At 41.7% G+C, this 23,051-nt stretch overlaps 1 protein-coding gene across 4 annotated transcripts in view; it reads left to right on the top strand.

Annotated features, from left to right (window-relative positions):
• Positions 1-23,051, top strand: part of KIF4A (kinesin family member 4A) — a 93,963-nt gene that overhangs the window by 34,375 nt on the left and 36,537 nt on the right. For all 4 annotated transcript variants that reach the window (XM_090265303.1, XM_090265302.1, XM_090265300.1 and 1 more), the window contains 5 exons: positions 4,948-5,080; positions 6,775-6,833; positions 6,948-7,053; positions 15,464-15,520; positions 16,527-16,712. In XM_090265303.1, the coding sequence (XP_090121429.1) occupies positions 4,948-5,080; positions 6,775-6,833; positions 6,948-7,053; positions 15,464-15,520; positions 16,527-16,712 (541 nt within the window). The remainder of the gene's footprint in view (positions 1-4,947; positions 5,081-6,774; positions 6,834-6,947; positions 7,054-15,463; positions 15,521-16,526; positions 16,713-23,051) is intronic.

The raw sequence follows: 23,051 nt of genomic DNA on the forward strand, positions 1-23,051 counted from the left end.
GTGTACATTTTGAACCATATACTGAAAAATGGTTAAAGTGGTAAATTTTATGTTTTATATGTTTTACCACAATTTTTTTAAAGGGCCAGGGGATCAAAAAAAAAAAAAAAAAAAAACAAACAACATTAGAAAAACAGGACACATGAATAGACAATTCACCAGAAAGAGAGAAAAGTAGCTCTGAAATGTGAAAAAATGCTTAAACCCACTCCTAATTAAAGAACTACAAATTGAAACAACACTGAGATAGTATTTCTCACCTATTAGATTGGTTAAAAAAAAAGATAAAAATATGGCAACACATTCATTGCAGTGACACTGGTTAACAAATATATACAGGTTCCAGGTGCATAATTCCACAATATATCATCTGTACACTGTACTGTGTGTTCAGCACCCCAAAAGTCTCCATCCATCACCATCTGCGCCTCTATACCCTCCCCCACCTCTTCCCACCTCCCTTCTCCCTGGCACTCACTACACTGTTGTCCGAGTCCATGAGTTTTTCTTTTTCTTTTTTGCTCAATCCCTCCTCTCCCTGCAACCCAACCCCACTCCACCCATAGCTGTCAGCCTCTTCTCTGTCTGTGAGTTGGTCTCTATGTCGCTTGCTGGTTCAGATTGTTCATTAGATCCCACAAATGAGTGAAATCATTGGTACTGTGGTGCATTTACACAGTGGAATACTACTCGGCCGTAAAAAAGAAGGAAATCTTACCCTTTGCAACAGCATGGATGGACCTGGAGGGCATTATGCTAAGTGAAGTAAGCCAGTCAGATAAAGCTAACCCTTGTTTTCTAGTTTTTTTGTTTTTGTTTTTAATAATATCCACTCTAATTTTGGTTCTTATTTTTAACAGTTCTTTATATATTAGTGACATCTGTCCTTTGTAATGTATGTATTACAAATATTTTCTTCAAGCATATTCTCATTTATTTTGTTTATGGTGTTTGCCATGCAAAAATTTTTAATTTTTGTGTACTAAAAAGTATGTCAGTCATTTTTTATTGACTGGATTATTTTAGCAACTGTATTGAGCTAATTTACATACCTTGAAATTTACCCATTTTCAGTGTCTAATTCACTGCTTTTTCATAAATTCACAGTGTTGTACAAGTATCACCCCAATTCAATTTTAAACATTTCTGTCCCCTGAAAATGATCCCTCATACCCATTTGCAGTGACCTCTGTTCCCACTCCGAGCCATAGTCAACCACTCATCTGCCTTCTGTCTCCATAGATTTGCCTATTGTGAACATGTCATATACATGGATTCGTACAGTATGTGGACTTTTTGTCTGACTTTTCACCTATAATGTTTTCATCCATGCTATAGCATGTATCAGCACTTCATTTTTATTGTTGACGAATATTTCATTGTTTACACCTTATTGTATCCATCCATTTGCCAGGTGATAGACTTTTTGGTGGTTTCAACTTTTTGGCTACTGTGAATATTCCCTGGCAAGTTTTTGTGTGAACATACATTTTTTTATTGGGCGGATACCTAGAAGTAGAATTGCTGGATTTCGTGTTTAACTGTTTAAGAAATTGCCAAACTGTTTTCCAAAGTGACTGCCGTTTGCATTCTCCTCATGCTTCTGGATTTTGATTCTTAGTTAGAAGGCCTTTCCCTACATGAAGGTTAAACAAGAATTCGCCGGTGTTTCCTTCTAGTCCTTGTGTTGGTTTTATTTTTTACTTTCATTTTTCATCTCGAGTTTATTTTTGTATATGGTGTCAGCCCATTTTCTGTTAATATCCTTATTTTCAGTCAGTTAACCTTTTTTTCCTGATTATAGAAGTGCTACATCGCTGCTTCTAGGATATTTAGAAAAGTATAAAGAAAGAAATCTTAAAATTGCCATAATTTTGTCACCCAGAGATGACCACCTTTGTCTTTGTAATTCTCCCCCTTTTGGTAATTTAATCTTGGTATCCTTGGTAGTTTTTTTAAGAATCTTGGATAGAGAAACTGAGAGAGGCTGGGGTCTCTTAAAGACGTATTCCAGTATACCTGGTGTAGAAGCAATTGGCCCATCTTCCTCTCCTTTCAGTTTAGTGCAGACCTATTTCATGGAATACAAGACTAATGAAAACCCTTCCAGACTTTCAACTACCTAGAATATACTATAGGGTATGCTTTCAGCTGCAAAAGTAATAGACTCTAAGAAACAGTTCATGAACCAGACACTCGAACTCAATGGTTCAATTTTTCACAGAGAAATAAAGATGCTACTTCTTTTTTCAAAAATGTATACTTATACTTTCAGAGATATTTCATGAGGCTTTTAACAAAATGTGCAGTTTATATACATGGTTGGTTTGTTTTTTTGCTTTTTGTCCTTGGGTTATATCCTTTCTTTTATTTTTTAAAGATTTTATTTATTTATTTTTAGAGAGACAGGAAGAGAGAAAGAGAGGGAGAGGAACATCAATGTGTGGTTGCCTCTTGCGCACCCCTGACTGGGACCTGGCCCGCAACCCAGGCCTGTGCGCTGACTGGGAATTGAACTTGCTACCCTACAGTTTGCAGGCAGGTGCTCCATCCACCGAGCCACACCAGCCATGCTTTTCTTTTTGAATGTGTGTCTTTAAAGCTTTTGTATTGATTTTCTGCAAGTGTTTGTCAGCTTGCACATGCTTAGCTACTTGAATTCCAGCATTGGCAATTAAATAGCATGTGAAAGAGGAAACATTGGTTTTCCATTATATTTTTTTCCCCGTTTAGTGAAACCTTGGAAGAGTTAGGGGGAAAAACTATTGAGTTAAAGTATTATTACTTTGGGGGGGGGACGGGCAAAAAGGGTGAAGGGGATTAATAAATAAAAACTTCCACTTATAAAATTGATAAGTCAGAGGGATATAATGTACACCATAGTGAACATAGTCAATAATATCATAATAACTTTGTATGGTCATAGATGGTTACTAGACTTAATGTTGTGATTACTTCATAAGATACATAAATAATCACATCACATGCATACACCTGAAATTAATATTTTATGTCAACTATTATTTTAAAAAGTATTACTTTGGAGCTTGTCAACTTTGATGAACATTGGAAATTTTCAGTCTAATAACAGTAAAGAAACAAGGAAATATCAGAGCAATCTAAAATAACACTAAATTTGCTGATAGTTTATTTTCATAATCCCCATTTTAACTGACCATTACTTCATAAGAGTCAGTAAATTCTCAGCAGGGTAATATGCAGGGTAAAATGAGACCTTATGGTGTGGCCTTGCTATTAACTTTTTGATTAAGATGTTCCAAGAGAGTTCCCGGAGGTCTAACCTGGGGTAGAGGGCATTTGTTCCTGAAATCCTTTTCTAGCCTTTATTGAGATTGCAAACGGCTGTTCCCTGTCCTTTTTTCTCTTTATTATAGCCTTGACAACTATTAATTTTCCTTTCAGTCTTCATATTTCTTTTGATCTTTTCTCACCAGCCCTATTTCTTAATCTTTTGAACAGCTAATCCCAGTGGATTACAAAAACAAAAGCCAAAACTGTACTTTTTTTTTTCTCTCTCTGCTTCATTAGTCTGGGACTGATGTCAAGTAATCTGCATAAATTCCAAAGGTTCTTATTTATATGTATCCTTCAAACTATTTCTGTCCCTCCCTTTCACTCCTATTTGAAATGGAAATTACTGTTGCCTCCAACCACTGTGAGCAGCTTAAAACTGATAGACAACTGAACAGAAGGCTATGGGGTCATCAGTTTCAAGCAGGACAAACACTTAGAAGGGAGCGCTTATTTATGGAGAATGGTGAAATGTGCTCTTAGCAGCCACTAGTCATCACTTCAACTTTCTGACTTCTTAAATTCTATCTCCCTAAACTGTATACTCAGTAGGTAATTGACTTATGTTTATGAGGTTAAATTTAGACCCTACCTCCTCTGTACCTTTTCCTTCCCCACTTCCCTAATCTTGAATGAGAGACTGAGAACGGGAAGGAGAGCGCACGTGTCTTAGCTACAGTTAGCCTTCACTTCTTAGCTACATGGAACAGATAGAAAGATCCTAAATCAAGAGCCAAGGGTAGAGATTAGTCATTCCTATTGCAACCATATCTGGCCCCAAATCATTACCATCCCCCAACCCATGGTTTCACTTAGGTGGAGTCTAGTGAACAAAATAAACTAACAAACAAAATAGAAACAGACTCATAGATACAGAGAACAGACTGGCAGATGTCAGAGGGGAGGGGATTTGGGAGACTGCAAGAAGGTTGCAGGGATTTAGAAAAACGCCTCATAGACACAGACTACAGCAGGATGATTACCAGAGGGAAAAGGAAGCGGGGAGGCAGGAGAGGGTATAGGAGGGATAAAGGGTGATGGAAGGAGATGTGACTTTGGGTGGTGAACACACAATACAACATACAACTGATGTATTATAGAATTGTACCTCTGTAGGCCCTGGCTGCTGTGGCTCAGTGGATTGAGCGTCGGCCTGTGATCCAGGTGTCACTGGTTCGCTTCCCAGTCAGGGCACATGACTAGGTTGCGGGTCAGGTCCCAGTTGGGGGCGCAAGTGAGAGGCGGCCACACAGTGATGTTTCTCTCCCTCTCTTTCTCCTTTCCCCTCTCTCTAAAAATAAATAAACAAACAAACAAACAAATAAATAAATTTTTAAAAAAGAATTGTACCTCTGAAACCTATATAATTTTATTTACCAACATCACCCTGATAAATTCAATAAAAATTAATAAAATTAAAAATAATAAAATATTTCATGCATGTCTTTCTTATTCATACAATATACTACCTGACTGGGAGAATAGATTGGAATGGAGACACTTTCTCCAGACTTTTAAGGGTAATTTTAAACCAACCTCCCTATTGAAAGGGCCTATGGGATATATTTTTATTCACCTTTGATATAGATGTTATCAATCATGTATTTTTCTAATATGTTACTTTCTTTGTTTTAGTGTGGAACCATCAGAGAACCTCCAATCTTTGATGGAGAAGAATCAGTCCCTGGTAGAGGAGAATGAAAAATTAAGTCGTGGTCTGAGCGAGGCAGCTGGTCAGACCGCCCAGATGTTGGAGAGGATCATTCTGGTGAGGCCCCAAGACTAAACTACTAGCAATGTGGACACCTACTAGCTTTAGTTTCTGAAATATTTAAGTTGCCTCTCACGAGAGACAAGTTATGTGGAAAGAAACGGATAGTATTACCATATCCTCCAGGGAGCCCCTCTGAGGTAAATACATGGACTTATATTCAAACATACAGAAAACTTAAAAGAATTGTACGGTGAACACCTATATAGCCACCACAAAGAATCTCCATGAATCCCATTTTGAAATAGATTTGTTCTAAAATACTAGAGAGGGGAGTACAGGGTCTCTGTCACCTTGAGTCCTGCCTAATCTTCATCCATAATACCAGGTGTAACTTTCCCCAATAAGATGTTAGTTCCTCTCTATCGCCCTTCCACTAACATTGTCACATGTCATATCCCAGCCTAACAGTTACCGTGGGGAGATAGAACAGCTGGGAAATTCATTTCGACTCCTTTCACATATGCTTCATTTCCCAATAGCGGATCTCTGTGTGACTGACGGCACCCATACGGTTTCCTACTATCTTTCTGATAGTAAGCTCCCGGACCGGTGCACGCTGACTCTGTCGATAACGTTTTTTCCTCCTAGTCTAAATGCAACTCAGTCTGTGATAGCGCAGCTATTGCCAGAAGCGAAAATGAGTTTGCACCAAAATATAATCGAACATATGTAATTTATACACCTCCATGCATCAGTGTGCTCTCTTGCCAAGGAAAGGCAAGCTGCTTAAAAATTTCTTTTAAGGGGACCAAATCCCACGTGCATTGTATTGTCCAGTATTAGCAGAAGGGTTGAAATGGGATCTGGAGGGTTTTCACATACAGGTTTCTGTCTCCATGCTGCATTGTGTGCCTTCGAAGTAATTATAGAAGACGTGTCTCACACATGTGTGAGTGTGGCCGATGTAACAGACAGTACTTGTTATTCTAGCCACATACCCGTCTGACCTTTATAAGGTTGTTACAATGGCTGCTCGCTGGGCTTATTGTTGATGTCCTATCAGAACTTCATAACAAGCACATATTTTTCTCCTACATAAACTGTTCTCCACAGATCTGTTGCAGCATCTAGCATGTTACAGATACTGCAATTGAAACGAAACGGAAACAATCAATCACCCTTCCCAAACACGTAGCTGTCGAGGTCATTTTTCTCTGCCATGATTCTTGCGCTTCACCGTCTTTCTTCCTTTCTTTTGCTAAAGCTAGCCTACCATATCAGATAGTGTAACTTGAAAAACACTCAGCTCATATGCAGCAGGAGGCCCTTTTATGTTTTAAATGCCCTTATCCTGGGACTAGGAAACAGTATAGTGTGGGAGGCGGTTCAAAGTAAGTGGTTTTTTTTTTTTTGCAAACAGCAGGGGGTAGCATGCCAGGAACTATTGCTTTCTCCCCCAGCTGCAAAGTTCTCCTTGGAATAGAGGCCTCACACTCCACCCCATAGTCTGAGCTTCATGGACCCAGCTGCTTGGATGCTATTTTTAGTAGTTCATGTTGACTGAAGGGCTAATTTCCATGATGGTTAGAAGACATTTCTCACTAAATAACCAAAGCCCACCAAATCCTCTATTACCACAAAGGGGGCAGCCTCTTCACCTAGGTTTAATCCATAGAGGTAGGAAAGAAGGCACAATTAGGTAAGGCTGTCAGCACTGCCACTGATGATCTCCTGGGTCTTTGTTGCAGACCGAACAAGCGAATGAAAAAATGAACATCAAGCTAGAAGAGCTCAGGCAGCATGCAGCGTAAGTTTCCTGCCAGATATTTGTCACTGACCTGTGCCACCTTGATATATAATCGTAGGTGCTCTGGCCTTGGCAGTGTGATTAACTCTTGGGTTCCTGTGCTTGACTTTTCAGCTGCAAAGTGGATCTTCAAAAGCTAGTGGAGACTTTGGAAGACCAGGAATTAAAAGAAAATGTAGAGATAATCCGGAACCTGCAGCAAGTGATTACCCAAATATCGGTAAGCCAAGTAGGGGCAGTGTAGGTGGGCACATTCCTTTCATTTGTTTCTCTTTTTAAAATAATTTTTATTTTTCAATTACAGTTGACATACAATATAACGTTGATTTCAGGTGTACAACTCAGTGATTGAACATCTGTAGAACTTATAAAATGATCACCTCGATAAATGTAGTACCCATCCGACACCAAACATAGTTATTGCAGTATTATTTACTGTATTGCTTATGCTTTACTTTACACCCCCACTACTATTCTGTAACTACCAATCTGTACTTCTCAATCCCTTCACCTATTTCTCCCATTCCCCCCCCCCACCTTTCTCATCTGGCAACCATCAAAATGTTCCCTATCTATGAGTCTATGTTCTGCTTGTTTGTTTACTTTGTTTTTTTAGATTTCACATGAAAGTAAAATCATTTGGTATTTGTCTTTCTCTCTCTGACTTATTTCACTCAGTACAATACCCTCTAGGTCAATCCATGTATTGCAGATGGCAAGATTTCATTCTTTTTTATGGCTGAATGTTCCTTTGCATATGTGCATCACTCTTTCTTTATCCACTCATCTATCGATGGACACTTAGGTTGCTTCCATATCTTGGCTCTTGTAAATAATGCTGCAATGAACATATGAATGCATATATATTTTTGATTTAGTGCTTTGGTGTCTTCAGAGAAATACACAGAAGTAGAATTGCTGGGTCCATCATTGTCTCCTTGTTTTAAAGTCTATTTTGTCTGATATAAGCACTGCTTCTTCAGTTTTTTTCATTTCCATTTTCATGAAATACCGTTTTCCATTCCTTTACTTTTAGTCTCTGTCTTTCAGTCTGAAATGAGTCTTGTAGACAGCATAGTTAGGGTCTTGTTTTTTTATCCATTCAGCCACCTTATGTCCTTATTAAAAAAAATCCTTACCCGAGGATATGTTTTCATTGATTTTACAGAGAAAGGAAGAGGGGAGAGAGAGAGAGAGAGAGAGAGAGAGAGAGAGAGAGAGAGAGAGAGAGAGAGAGAGAGAGAGAGAGAACCATCAGTGTGAAAGAGAAACATTGATCAGTTATCAGTTGCCTCCTATATGTGCCCCAACTGGGTATTGAACCCACAACCTGGGTATGTGCCCTGACCAGGGATTGAACCTGCATCCTTTTGGTGCATGGGACAATGCTCTAACTAACTGGGCTACCCAGCCAGGATTCACATATGTTTTTAATTTCTTGCTCTCTCTCCTCCTTCTGGCACCCCCAAGATGTGAATATATGTACACTTGAAGTTGTTCCAGAGGCTCCTTAAACTATCTTCATTTTTTTTGTATTCTTTTTTTTCTTTTTGCCGTTCTGATTGGGTGTTTTGTGCTTCCTTATCTTCCAAATCTCTCATTTGCTCCTCTGTTTCATCTCCTCTACTGTTGATTCCCTGTAAATTACTCTTCATTTCAGTTAGTGTAGTTTCCATTTCTGACTAGTTCTTCTTAATGTTTTCTATCTCCATTTTATGTTTCCTATCTCTTCGTTGAAATTCTCAGTAAAGTTCATCTACTCTTCTCCTTAATTTATTGACCATCCTTAAAGCCAGTATTTTGAACTCTGTGTCTGGCAGATTGCTTGTCTCCATTTTATTTAGCTGTTTTTCTGGAGTTTTGTTCTGCTCTTTTCATTTGGACCATGTTTCTTTGTCTCCTCACTTTGGCAGCCTCCCTGTGTTTGTTTCTATGCATGAGGTAGAGCTGCTATGACTCCCTGTCTTGGTAGAGTGGCCTTGTGTAGTAGGTGTCCTGTAGGGTCCAGTGGGACAGCCTCCTCAGTCACGCAAGCAGGGTGCTTCAGGTGCACTGCACCCCCAGTGTGGGCTGTGTGTACTCTCCTGTTGTACTCGAGCCTTGATCTCTGTTGGCACGCCAGTGGGAGGGATTTGCCCCCAGGCCAATGGGCTGCAAGGACTGGCTGCGACAACAGCGGAGGAGCTGCTGTGCAGGGGCCGACCCCATGGAGCAGGACTCACTTCAGTGGGGCTCTGGTGCCCAGTGAGTCCGCACCTAGAGTGTGTCACTCATGGAGGTGTTTGGATGGTGCTGCAACATGATCTGAAGCTGTCCACCGGCTACACTGGCTCTGAGGCCTCCTGGGAGGTGCAGGGCAAGATCAGCCGCCGCCTGTGCCCTGTCTGGGGCCAGCTGGCATGAACTACAGAGCAATCTGCAGACGGCTGGTACTTGTGCTGGGCTGGGACGTGCCTAGGAGAGGCCAAGGTGTGAACCGCGGCCAGCTGCCACTAGTGCTGGGCATGGGGCTGATTACCAAGAGATACAGGGCACACCAAGGCCTGATACTGCTTGTCTGGGGTTTGGGGTCCTTTGAGAGATTTTAGGAAAGTCCACAGCATGAGCCAAGATGGGCCATTTGTATGGAACAGTCACTGGAAGCAGCTTGGGAGAGCCTGCAAGTTGTGTGGGGTGGGGCGTCAGTGAATCACCAGGGCGGGGTGAACAGTGTTAGCCAGCTCCATGGAGACTCAGCTATGGCGCCTGCCTGCTGGCTCTGTGAGGGGAGGGCTCAGGAAGGGAATGATGGCCTCTGCCAACACTTCTGTCTGGGGAAAAGCTGGCCCTCCAGCCCTCATTGGACAGTTCAGTTCCTAGAGCCTTTCAAGCTGCTGCTCTAGCACTGGAGCTCAGAGAGAGTCAGTCCGATTATATTCGTTAATGGGCCTTTTAAGGGGAACTGCCTGGGATTCCAGGAGCCCTCTGACTCAGCCACAATTCGCACTGGTTTTCACAGCCAGAAGTTGTGGGGACTTCTCTTCCTGGCACTGGAACCCAGGGAGGGGGTGCCTGGTGTGGGGCTGGGACCTGCCCCCGCAGGGGGGACCTCCGCAGCCAAGAAACCTCTCCAGATTGTTAACTGCCACATGCGGGTGTGGGACCAGCCCGTTCTGCGTCTGCCCTTCCTACCAGTCTCAGTGTGGCTTCTTTACATCCTTAGTTATAGGACTTATGTTCAGCTAGATTTCAGGTGGTTTGCAATGATTGCCCTTCTGTAGTTTGGTTGTAATTTTGATGTGGTTGTGGGGGAGGATGTGAGCACTGTGTTCACCTACTTCGCCATCTTGACCAGAAGCCTTCATTTGTTTCCTTTGATGTATATACATATGTTTAGCTCTGTGTCTTCTCCTGAAACAACTAGATTGTGAGCTGTTGGAGGACATATATGAATCACTGGATATGATCTAAATTTGAATTTGTTCAATTAAACATCCTTAGGATACATAAGCAATGGTACATTGATACTGTAGCATTCTAATCGAATAATGGAAGCGGCACGTAAAGGGTGGGGCAAAGGTAGGCTTACCGTTGAATTACTGTATTATTTTAAACTTGAAAAACTATAGGCCTCCTATTGCTCCACCCTGTAGATACGCCATGCAGAGCTGCCTGGGCCACACGAGCAGCAGTCATTGATTTGCTGCCCTGTCAGTGTAGGCTAACTTAGTAAGAGGCCTTGTACCGTACCCCGGTCTCCCAACCTTAAATAAGCAGGCTTCTGACAAATAGCCGAGAATAACCAGGGAATACCATGGGTCTCTTTTATAACCAGTAATAAATTAGTCTGAATCATCATTCTGCTATACGTTCCCCCATGGTTTACTTTTAGAACTATTATAGTAGTTGTGGGTGATTTTGGAGGGGAAGGGAGGCAGGGGGATTGTTATTTGTTGCTTTTTTCCAGAAGAAAAATTCTTACAGTTCCACCACATTTCTCAAAACCTTTAAGAAATTCTCTTAGTTCTTAGGCATATGTACTTTCTAAAAATTGAAATAATATTAAGGGGTGACGGTTGGATAAAGGGTTATGGTTGATTTTGTTTCATCTATATCCTCTTATTTCTCATTCTGAAGCCATAATGCATATGTCAATGCCTGGCGCTAATTCCTAGCTCTTGGGCAGAGGTTTTATAGTTTTTTGGGTTTTTTTTTAAAGATTTTATTTATTTATTTTTAGAGAGAGGGGAAGGGAGGGGAAGAAACATCAATGTGTGAGAGAAACATGGATCAGTTGGCCCGCAACCAAGTCACGTGCCATGACCAGGAATTGAACCAGTGACCTTTTGGTTCCCAGGCTGGCTCTCAATCCACTGAGCCACACCAGCCAGCCAGGGCCAGAGGTTTTAATTTTACCAGAACAGTGATTCTCTACCCCAGGTCTTGCCCAGTGTTTTCTAGAGTTGTCAAAAGCGTATTACAAAATCATCGACACCTATATTTTACTCTAAAGAGTCATTGAAAAAATACCATGTAGTATTATGGGGAGAAGGTGCAGAATGGCAAGTTCCAAGAAGTTAAATAACTAAACTCCCAGAAGACTAGAAAGCAGTGTTTCAGAGTTAGTAGTACTGTACAAAACTTCATGAGCGGTTCAAGAAGACAGTTCATTTATCCAACCAAACAGGCCACACTAATTGAGAACTTGGTCTGCAGTCCCAGAAAGACCCTATCATAAAGCCAGTTCTGCCACTCACTAGCTGTGTACACTTGCTAAGTACTGTATTAATAGCAAAAGAAAATAATTTAAGTGACCAAAATTGAGGTTAAAGGCATTATTCAGCTGATGCACCCAGGGAGCGCCCACCACACTGCCGTCCTTCCTTGACTCGGGTAGTTACCTGGAGTTGGGCTCAGACAGCAGCCTTTTTAAAAAAAGATTTTCTTTCTTTATTTTTAGAGAGAGGAGAAGGGAGGGAGAAAGAGAGGGAGCGAAACATCAACCAGGGACCTGGCCCGCAACCCAGGCATGTGCCTTGACCAGGAATCAGACCGGCAGCCCTCTGGTTCACAGGGCAATGCTCAATCCACTGAGCCACACCAGCCAGGACAAGATAGCAGCTTTCGTTGTTAATTACTGTGAAACTTTTGGGGTGGTGGCTGTTAACAGTTTCCATGGCTCCTGACGAAGAACATCAGTACAATCCCAACCTGATAATTGTTCGATTATTTTCAAGAATCGTCCTTGCAAGCCTTGTCGTTGTGATTGGGCAAGGTTTACAGGTGAGAGGTGACACAGAAAGCGGAAACGGAAAGGGGGCAAGGATAACTAGGAACCCTCTGTCATGTGTTTTAATCCTCTTACATTAGCAACATGGGCCGAGTGTGTTGGGATCATGAAGGAGGGGTTAATTAACTGCCTAGAAAATTCAGGAAGGCAGCACAGAAGAAACTGGGTCCTTAAAAATGAATAAGAGTTTGCCACACAGACAAAGGGGAAAGGATAGTGTATAGAGAGGAAAAGAGTATATGCAAAAGCCAAGAGGTATGAAAGTTTAGAACACAGTAAGAACATCAATGTGGCTGAAATATAAAGCCAGAGAATGGCTATCACAAGGTTAAACTTCACTACCTAGATTTTCACTTATGAGGGTGGATCCCCCATCAAAACGTAATTTATTTACAAAAAATTGTGTATTTATTTTTACATGTTTGAACTTCAGTCACCTTCAAAGTACTCTCCATTTGATACAATATACCTATTGAGAGGATTTTTCCACTGCTCACAACAGTTTTTGATGCCTTTTAGTGCTTCTGCCATTTTTTGTTTCACCTCCTCCACATCGGCAAACCGTTCCCCTTTGAGGACTTGTTCCAGCCAGGGAAGCAAAAAAAGTCACTCAGGGAGAGATCAGGTGAATAGGGAGGGTGGGGCACAGGGGTCATGCTGTTTTTGGTCAAAAACTGCTGAACATTCAGCATGGTGTGGACAGGTGCCCTCGTAAATAACCCATCATGAAATGGGCAAACACATTGAAAGAGTCTTCAAAAAAATTCACTGAAGCTGAACGCAGCCTCTCACAACAACACCAGTTGGTGCACTGATACAAATGGGCTCCTAAAACACTCACATAGTGGGAAAATCCTGTCCTGCAAGGAGCCTACCCTCCAGAAGATAATTCAGGTTTTTTGGGGGCCCCCCTCATAAATACTATGTAGCTGGAACATGTAATGCATGCAAACCTTGTGTGAGCTGCCTCCGAATTAAAATAACCTAGGCTGCAGAGCCCTACTGGAGCCAAAGCTTATAAGAGTAGAAAAGAGTGGTCCAGGGCCCCGTTGTTTTTGGCCACGCCACCTCATTTCTGGGTCTTTGAGTCACATGGGAGACGTGAAAAGGGAAACCCGTGAGACCCAAGTTACTAAGAGAAGGTGTAGCCTCAGTGAGGATCTAGCAACATGGCTGGTGCCTGGCATACCTATAGAGGAAGTTGCTAGTGGCAGCTGGCTCAGAGGAACTCGGTAGAATCACTGTATCTGCCACTAAATTCACTTGGTACATGCAGGAAGAGGGTTCTCAAGATTAACACAAGCTGATCGAGTCCCTGGTGTCCAACCACTGTCACAGTTAGGCAGAATAAATCCTTTTACCCATGGCTCCTGCTGGACTCTTGAATCAGAGTTCTCCATATCTATTGTATGATTTTTTTTTGCGGAAATTATTCAACAATGCACCCTGTGGCTTTTATTAAGACTCACTACAGTGAAAGCAAAATGTTTCAAATGTAAGTGCTTGTGTCCTTCACTCTGGATTAAAACTATTTTTATTTTAAGTGATGGGTGAACACCCCCTTTTTTGTTATGAAGGCAACCATTGTTCCCAGGCCTTTTTCCTGGGGCTTTAAGCGCTGAACTATACCATTTATTCCTTTAAAATATAACTCAAGCAACCCCCCTTGTTGCTGTTACCTGTGAGAATATTCATGCATTCCTTTCAGCTTCCAGACCAGTTCCATAAAAAGCATTTTGCATGCCCAGTAAATGGGATTGCCCACAACCTACAGGCACAGATTTCATTGTGGAGGGTACTGCTGGTTCATGTATCTCGCTGTGGCCCAGCCTTGTTCCCCTGATCATTGCCTTCAGCAAGTCATGTCTTTTGACCTTACGCAAAGTTCTCAGTTGTGGCCTTAGAATGAGGGAGAAAGGGGCTGTTCAAGCGAAGCAAATGCTGTTGTTATATTTACATTTAGGATTATGAAGGCAGAGACCTACCATGTTCATATGGAACATGTCACCAAAGCTTAAACCTTAGCATGGCGCAATTCCATTGGGCCAAAGGTCAACCCACAGTAACAACACATATTCTTTCAGGATTAACCCTTCTTTGATCCTGACCCTCTGGAAGATACTAGAAAAAGTCTCCAAAAGCCAGTGTTATAGGCCCTACTAATGTAGACTCGGCCTGTGACTAGTCCTTTTACTGAAACTTAAAACATGGGAGAGAGGAAAGAGTAACTATTAATTTATAACGTGTATATTGAAGTGCTCTGTTTTTTTGAAAAGAAGGATTTAGTATGTCTTCCTTTTAAAGAATCAGCAGTATTGTAAATCATGATGAGAGAGGATGCGGTAACACCGGCGCTGCCTTTGAATTCTCTTTGCGTCTCACTAGTTGAGAATTTCTGGGCAGAATAAGGGAAATGCTTTATCAACAGCACTTAGTAAGGGCCTCTTCATTCTTCACCTTAAAGGTACAGAGATTTAAGTTTCAACACCATGTAATGTTTCACTGGGCTGGTGCAGAGACTGCATGTGCTAACCCTAAATTCTTTCCTTGCTTGTTAAGCCAATAGCTCTTTCAGCTGTGACATGCTTAATCATGTGACTTCCTTGAACTAATCCTTTCTTCCCAGGGCTTTGCTGGATCACTTAAATGGAGGTGGTAATCCATATGTTGCAATGCCAAGTAACGCCTAAATTCCACCAGAGAGAACAGAGCTTGCACATGTGATAGCCTGTAAACAAATTAATCCTAATAAGTGGTTTTAGAGTTCCTTTCTAGGTGGTGTTCCAATGCCCAAAAAAGGAATTTGCCCTTCTCTGGGAAGGTGCCTCCCCGTTTTTCTCCACTACTTGGAATAGCTGCGTATGATCAGTTCTTATGTATAAGAGGAATACAGGCAGCATTACACTTGTCTGAGTTCATGGGCACATTTTTCTGGGGTATCCACCATGGCATTTATTTCCTTGGAGGGTAGGCTCTTGCTACTTTGAGTGACTGTAAAATAAAAAATAATAATAATAACCCTTGCCCTGACTGGTGTGGCTCAGTGGGTTGGGTGTTATGCCACAAACCAAAAGGGTGCTGGTTCGATTCCCAGTCAGAGCACATGCCTGGGTTGCGGGCCAGGTTCCTGGCCAGGGGTGTGTGAGAGGTGGTCAGTTGATGTTTCTCCTGCACATCGATGTTTCTCCCACTCTCCTTCTCCCTCCCTTCCGCTCTCCCTAAAAATAAATAAATAAAAGGGTTCAGCACCTTAAATGGTGTCTCTCTACACTTGTGAAAAATTAAAGAAGCAGTATAGAATCCAGTCGTATGCGGCCCTTCTAAACCTTTCCCTAAACTGAAACATCATCTGTCATTGCAGGATGAAAGCATGGCCTGCATGACGGCGGCCATTGACAGCACAGTGGAACCAGAAGCTGTAAGTAACTGGCCCCTTTGTGTAGAGCCAGGGGCTTTAATGGTGCTGTTGCCCCTAACTTACCACTCAGCTGAGGAATGGGACCCCTGTTTGCTCCCGTGCTCCATAGACTGCCTTGGCAATGCAGAAATCTTGAATATAAACCTCAGCTTTGTCTAATCCCTAACCTGGATAGGCTCCCTCTCTAACAGTAAACTGGTAATGGGGGTTGGGGGTGGCAGGCAGGGCTTCCCGGGTATGCCACATTCCGTACCTGCAGTCTGGCTTACTGATTTCTTGTTAGATGCTAGTGTTCTGCAGCAGCTCTCTAGCAAGTTAAAATGTACAAGGGAACAGATTAAGAAATTATGGCAAGGTTTAAAAAAGCATGAAAGAAGAAATGGAAGAGATTTTCTTCCCCCTCACCCACTTTTCTATGTATGGGATGGTTAGGAGCTCAAAGAACCCTCAAGTTGCAAGGGTAGATAAAATATATTAGATGTTGGCTAGAGGTTACAGGGTGAAGTCAAAATGAAAGGCTGGACAGTGGTTTGCTCGAGACAGCTTTTTCTGCCTAAAGCAAATATAGATCGGTAGTTTTCATATTCTGAAAGAAGAAAGATGGGGGCTGGATCAGGTGCTGGAGGTCAGCCCTGTGAGAAAAATAGTCTCTTCTCCATTACCATCATTCCTAAAGTGCCATTTCTGGTGCCCTCTCTCCCCTAAGGACCCCTTTAGAGTAAGGGAGAAGTGAGAAATGTTGGCCTGGCCAATAAAAGAAAAGAGCAGGAAACTTAGTCCCCTCTACAAGAGTCAGTTAAAGAACATAAGGTATTAGATGCTTGTGTGAGCAGGGAAATAGACTAGCTCAGTTTACTTCAGATATTTCAAGTGAATGTCAGAGAAGCCACAGTTTGGAAAGAACAGAGGTACCGGTGATGGAGACGTGGCTGTGAGACTTGATGAAGTGCTGCCCAAGGAGCTCCGAGGGCTCGTTTCTCTTACAAAGCATCCCACTCTTTTCCAGCATCTGGAAGCCTGTCCACAGACCAGCAGGTCTTCTGATGGCTTTACCACTCAGCATGCTCTACGGCAAGCTCAGATGTCTAAGGAGCTGGTGGAGCTGAACAAAGCCCTTGCACTGAAAGAGGCCCTGGCCAGGAAGATGACTCAGGATGGCAGCCAGCTGCAGCCCATCCAGTTCCAGTACCAGGTAAAATCGCTACTTGGGCGGCCTTTGCGCATGTCTCCCCTCTGCCTTTAATCATAAATCATGATGCTGACAAGGCAACACGATGTGTATGGTACAAACTAGAGTCACGCTGTTAGTCAAGCAAAGAGTCCACTCAGGATGGGGAACTTGTATTTCATTTAAGACCTTACCTTCTGCAATAGGTTTTAAGAAATAGTTTGATAATAGAAATGGTCCCTTACTTGGAGAAATTTTGTTCCGGTAACTATGCTGGGGTTCCGAGAAAGGTACATGGTCTGAGTACAGAGTGTCAGTTAGGAAGAGATTTGGAGTGGATAGTACATCTTGTCAAAGGGCTCTAAACTGTTTTTCCTAGTGGTGGTTTGTAGGAGCTCTTTCTAATGAAGACGATTTATCTTTACTTAAAGGCGAATCTTTGCCACTCAGGTCATCCACAAGGCCACCGTCGCTCTACACTTTCTTTTTTCCTTGTAGCTCGGTACTTCCCATCCACAAAGGGCTGTTAGCAGAGCAGGTTGGAGGAACGGAGCTCTCACCCCCAAAGCCCTACATGCTGGTATCAAGAAATCCCTGTAGCATGCGTGCATTTCCACCACCTGCTCCCCTAAATTTCCCCACTAAAAACAAGAAAAGTTTTTTTGCTAAATGGTTTTTGCCACTTTTTCCCGCTAGAGTAGAGGTTCCTTCTGAAATAATAACTGAGTTGCGAATAGGGCTTTTATTTCCTTTTTTGACAGGAATTGCATTGAATCTGTAAATTGCTTTGGATAGTTTGGTCATTTTAGCAATATTAATCTAATCGTTCCAATCCATGAGCACAATATATACTTTCATTTATTTGTGTCCTCTTCACTTACTTTCTTCTATCTTAGCGTTTTCAGAGTACAGGTATTGGTTACATTTATTCCTGGATATTTTATTCTTTTTGATGTAAATGAGAATGTTTTCTTCATTTCTCCTGATTGTTCATTATTAGTGTATACTAAAGTGACATATTTCTGTATGTTAGTTTTGTATCCTGCTACTTTCCTGAATTCTTTTATTAATTCTATTTTTGGTGGATTATTTAGGGTTTTCTATAACATCTGCAAATAGTGACAGTTTTACTTCTTCTGTTCCTATTTGGATGTCTTTTCTTTTTCTTGTCTGATTGCGCTATCTATGACTTTTAGTACTGTGTTGAATAAGATTGGTGAAAGTGGATATCCCTGTCTTGTTCCTGATCTTGAAGAAAAAGCTTTCATCTTTTCACCATTGACTATGATGTTAGATGTGGGTTTGTCATAAACAGCCTTTATCAAGTTGAGGTAAATTCCTTCTATACCCGCTTTGTTGAGAGTTTTTATCATAAATGGATGTTGGATTTGGTCAAATGCTCTTTCTGCATATATTGAGATAATTATGTGATTTTTAACCTTGGTTTTGTTGATGTGATGAATCCCATTGTTTTGTGGATATTGAACCACCTTTGCATCCCTGGTATAAATCCCACTGGATCATGGTGTATAATCCCTTTAATGTATTGTTGAATTTAGTTTGCTAGTATTTCCTTGAGAATTTTGGCATCTGTTCATTGAGGATGTTGGCCTGTAATTCTCTTTCTTTGTCATGTCTTTGGTTTTGGTATCAAAGTAATGCTGGCTTTATAGAATGAGTTTGGAAGCGTTCCTTTTCTCTTCAGTGTTTTGGAATAGCTTGAGAAGGATTGGTACTAGTTCTTTAAATGTTTGGTAGAATTCACCTGTGAAGCTGTCTGGTCCTAGGCTTTTGCTTGTTGGGAGTTTTGTGTTTTTTGTGTTCTTTTTTTTAAATTGTATTACTGCTTCAATTTAACTGCTGGCAATTGGTGTTTTCAGATTATTTGTTTCTATCCTGGCTTAGTTTTGGAAGGCTGTAATTTTAAATAAATTTATTCACTTATTTTAGATTTTCAGATTTGTTGCCATATAATTGTTCATAGTGTTCTTTAGTGATCTTTTGTATTTCTGTGGTATCAGTTGTAATTACTCCTCTTTCATTTCAGATTTTATTTATTTGTGTAATCTTTTCTACCTGATGTGTCTTGCTAGAGAAGATTGACAATTTGTCCTTTCAAAGAACCAGCTCTTAGTTTCATTAATATTTTCTATTGTTTTTCTATTTTCCATTTCTCTATTTTTCTGCTCTGATCTTTGTTATTTTCTTCCTTCTACTTTGGGTTTTGTTTATTCATCTTTTTCATGTTTCTTAAGATTTAAATTTAGATTGTTTATTTGAGATTTTTCTTGCTTCTTCAGGTAGCCCTGTATAGTTACAAACTTTCCTCTTATAATTGCTTTTGCTGTGTCCCATAGATTTTGTAAAGTTGTGTTTTCATTTTCCTATGTTTCATAGTAGTCTTTGATTTCCTCTTTGATCCAGTGGTTTTTTAAGAAGCATGTTTAATCTCCATGTATTCGTGGTTTGTTTATTTTTTTTATTTTTTTCCCCTATAGTTGATTTCTAGTTTCAAGCCCTTGTGGTCAGAAAATATGCTTGGTATAGTTTTGTTATGAGAGAAACTCCCAGAAACTCAGTTCTTCTTGCCGATGCAGTAAAGAATTACGGATCAGCATGCCTATTAGCATGCAGGCAAAGTATATTAGTGCTAAGTTCTAATGGAAAAGCAAAACCAATGGTGGCAAGAGCAAGCGTGGCAACAGCAGAGTGGCCAGCGCCTATATGACCAGAGTCTGGATGGCCAGGGGCCCTCAAACCAGAAGCTGGCTGGCGAGGGGCCCCCAAACCAGAAGCTGGCTGGCGAGGGGCCCCCCCATGTGGCAAGAGGGCCTGGAAAAAGAGAGGCTGAGAGACCTTTGTTCTGAGGACTTATGTAGTTGGCCAGATGGAGGTGAGGGAGTTGCATATTGATTGATGGTAAAGGGGTGCCAGCTTTGCTGGGGACACATGACAACCCAAACATAGGTATGGGTGGGGGTCTGTTAGCCTGAATCCCTATCTTGCTCCAGACTCCATTTGTTCATTCTGCATATGTGACAGGAAGCTGGCAATTAACCAAAGTTGTTTTAGGGGCTTTTTCTTTGGGCACCGTAGTCTTCCTCCTTTTCCCCCTCCCCCCCTCCAGGCCTTGGGGTGAACACACAGTCCCAAGGTTTACTTTTCCCAGCTATTAGAGGTAATTCACACAGGCTTTCAAGGGCTCCTCCCAATCCTGCACTATCATAGTTTTGCTTGTTCAGAATGCCTGGCAGCCTTATCAGACCAGGCTCAGGATTACTGGGTCAGTGGGTGAGACATGTCTTCCTTTGTTTTTAAGCCTTCTATGTTAAGTTCTTTGTTACAGTGCAATGGTGAGGGTCCTGCCTTTGTTTCCCTCTGGTCACTCATTCCTAGATGCCATGTAACAGTCTCAATCTTCTTGAATTTATTGAGGCTTGTTCTGTGGCCTAGCATGTGCTCTAACCTGGAAAATATTCCATGTGCACTTGAGAAAAACATGTAACCTGCGGTTTTGGGATGAAAAGCTCTGTAAATGTCTAGCAAGTCAAAGTGGTTTAATGCGGCATTTAAGGCCTAGATTTCCTTATTGACTTTCTGTCTGGTTGATCTCGCCATTGAAGTGCAGCACTAAAGCCCCCAACTATTATAGTACTATTGTTAATTTCTGCCTTTATGTCTATTAACATTTACTTTATTTACTTGAGTGCTCCTATGTTGGGTGCATAGATATCTACAATTGTTATATCCTCTTTTTGGATTGACCCCTTTAATATTATGTAATGTTCTTCTTTGTCTCTTTTACCTTCTTTGTTTTGAAGTTTATTGGGTGTGATATTAAGTATTGCCGCCCCAGTTTTTTCAAAATTTCTATTTGCATGGAATATCTTTCTCCATCCCTTTACTTGCAGCCTGTCCATGTCTTCTAATCTGAGTGTATTTCTTGTATGCAACATACAGATGGGTGTTGTTTTCTTATCCGTTCAGCTACCTATCTTTTGATTCAACATTTAATCCATTTACATTTAAAGTGATTATTGATAGGTATGTGATCATGGCCATTTTGTTAATTGTTTTTGACTGTTTTTGTTGTAGTGTTTTGATTGGATTCCTTGCTCTTCCTTTTTTTTGTGTATTTTTTGGCATGGTTTTGGCTTATGGTTACTATGAGCTTCTTATATATCCATCTCTATAGCAGTGTATTTTAAGCTGATAGGTATATAAGTTCAATCACATTCTAAAAGCAGTACATATTTACTCCTCCCTCCCCTCTTCGTTTTTGATGTCATGTTATAGATCTTTTTGTTTTGTGTTATTGTATAGTTAATTTTGCTACTATTGTCTTTTAACCTTCCCATTAGCTATTTAAGTGGCTGATTATTGTATATTTGCCTTTACCAGTGAGATATTTTTCCTTTCTTGTATTTTTTTAAAATTTCTGGTTATGGCCCTTTCTTTTCTGGATAAAGAAGACCTGTTTACATTTCCTGCAAGGCTGTTTAGTCATGGTGAATTGAACTCCTTTAGTTTTTTCTTCTCTGGGAAACTTTCTCTCCTTCAATTCTAAATAATAACTTTACTGGATAAAGTATTCTAGGTTGTAGCTTTCTTTCTCTGAGCACTTTAAATATCTCTGCTACTTCCTTCTGGACTATAAAGTTGCCTCTGAGAGATCAGCTGATAGTCTTTTGGAGTTTTCCTTGTCTGTGACTTGTTTTTATTCTTGCTCTCTGTATGATTGACTCTTTGTCTTTAACTTTTGCTGTTTTAAGTAGAATATGTCTTGTCATGAGTCATTTTGGGTTCATCTTGCTTGGAACTCTGTGCTTCCTGGCCTGGATGTCTGTTTCCTTCCCCAGATTAGGAAAGTGTTCAGATATTATTTCTCCAAATATTCTTTCTGCCTCTTTCTTTCTCCTCCTCTAGAATCCTTATAATGCAAATGTTGGAGCTCTTGATATTATTCCAGAAATCTCTTATACCATCCTCATTTTTTGATATTCTTTTGTTTTTCATTTTGCTGTTCTGATTGGATGATTTCCACTATTCTGTCCCCCAGGTGGCTAATCCATTCTTCTATTTTAACTAATCTGCTGTGGTTTCCTTCAAATGTATATTTTATTTCAGCTGTTATGTTCATCTCAGATTTGTTCTTTACATTTTCTGCCTCTTTGTTGAAGTGTTGCTCTGAGTTTTTCTATTGTAGTCTCAAGTTTGTTGAGCATCCTTATGGCCGTTTCTTTGAATTCTTTATCAAGCAAATTACTTATCTCTGTTTCATTAGGGTTTTTCTTTGGAGTTTTTCCTTGTTCCTTCATTTGGGGCATATCCTTCTGTCTCACCAATTTGTTTGATTTTGTGTTTGTTCCTATGAGTTGGATAGAAAGGTGTCTCTCTCAGTCTTGAAAGAGTGGATTCTGAGTAGACTGTGTATTGACTAGGTTTGGCAGGCAGGTTGTAGTTGGGGCAGTTGTGTGCACTGGGAACATGGTGTGCCACCTCTGCTGAAGGGGTGTGATCTGGGTGGGGCAGCCTGATGTGTGCTTGCTTCCTTGCCCTTACAGTGTGGGCGGGGTTGCCTCATATACCTGGGGCTACCCCTTGGGCTCTTGGCGTGCCCAATTGCTTTAACTGTCTGTGGTCCGAGCTGGGTCCATGCGGGGCTGCTTTGTGAGCTTGCGTCTCTAGACCTCACCAGTTCCGCCGCCCCTCCCATTGGGGCAGGCTTGTTCCGGCGCATCTCAGCACTTTGCTAGTTCTGCTCCCTCTCTGGGCAGTACAGCTCCTCGCACGCTCAGCCATACCGCTGTCCCTCCACAGGCAGCCCTGTGTGCGTGTCTTGTTGCTTCAATTATCCGCAGTCAGAGCAAGGGTCTGGGCAGGGCCGCTCTGCTTGCCTGTGACTCAGCGCCGTCTTAGCTCTGCCCTTTCTCCTGTTGGATGCACACTTTGAACTCTCTCCTGGGCACGGGCGGGAGCTCCTGCACAGGTGTGCAGGGGGTGGCACCAGCACCCCCTCACTCCCCACGGAGCAGTCTGTTGTGTGGGCACCGCCAAGTTTTTCTAAGTTCACACTTGCTTCCAGTTGGGCAGCCCCCCTTATGCACGTGGCAGTGCCCCACCATCTCCACACTGTCTCTGCACCGTGCGGTCATGTGTAGGGGCACCACAGTGTTTTGTCAGCGCCCTGCTCTTTCTAGGAGGGAGAGCCCCACATGAGCACACAGTAGCACCCAACTCTGTCCGAACTTTCCTTGGACAGAGCAGCCCCGCAAGTGTTCTTGTTGGCTCCGCGCTTTGTCCAGGCAGCGGATCCCCTGTGTGTGTGGCCCAGTGGGAGCCCAGAGCAGTCACACCTTCGGG

Source organism: Furipterus horrens, unplaced genomic scaffold (genome assembly GCF_987537825.1).
Source record: "Furipterus horrens unplaced genomic scaffold, mFurHor1.1.pri manual_scaffold_17, whole genome shotgun sequence".
In the NCBI taxonomy this organism is placed as follows: Eukaryota; Metazoa; Chordata; class Mammalia; order Chiroptera; family Furipteridae; genus Furipterus; species Furipterus horrens.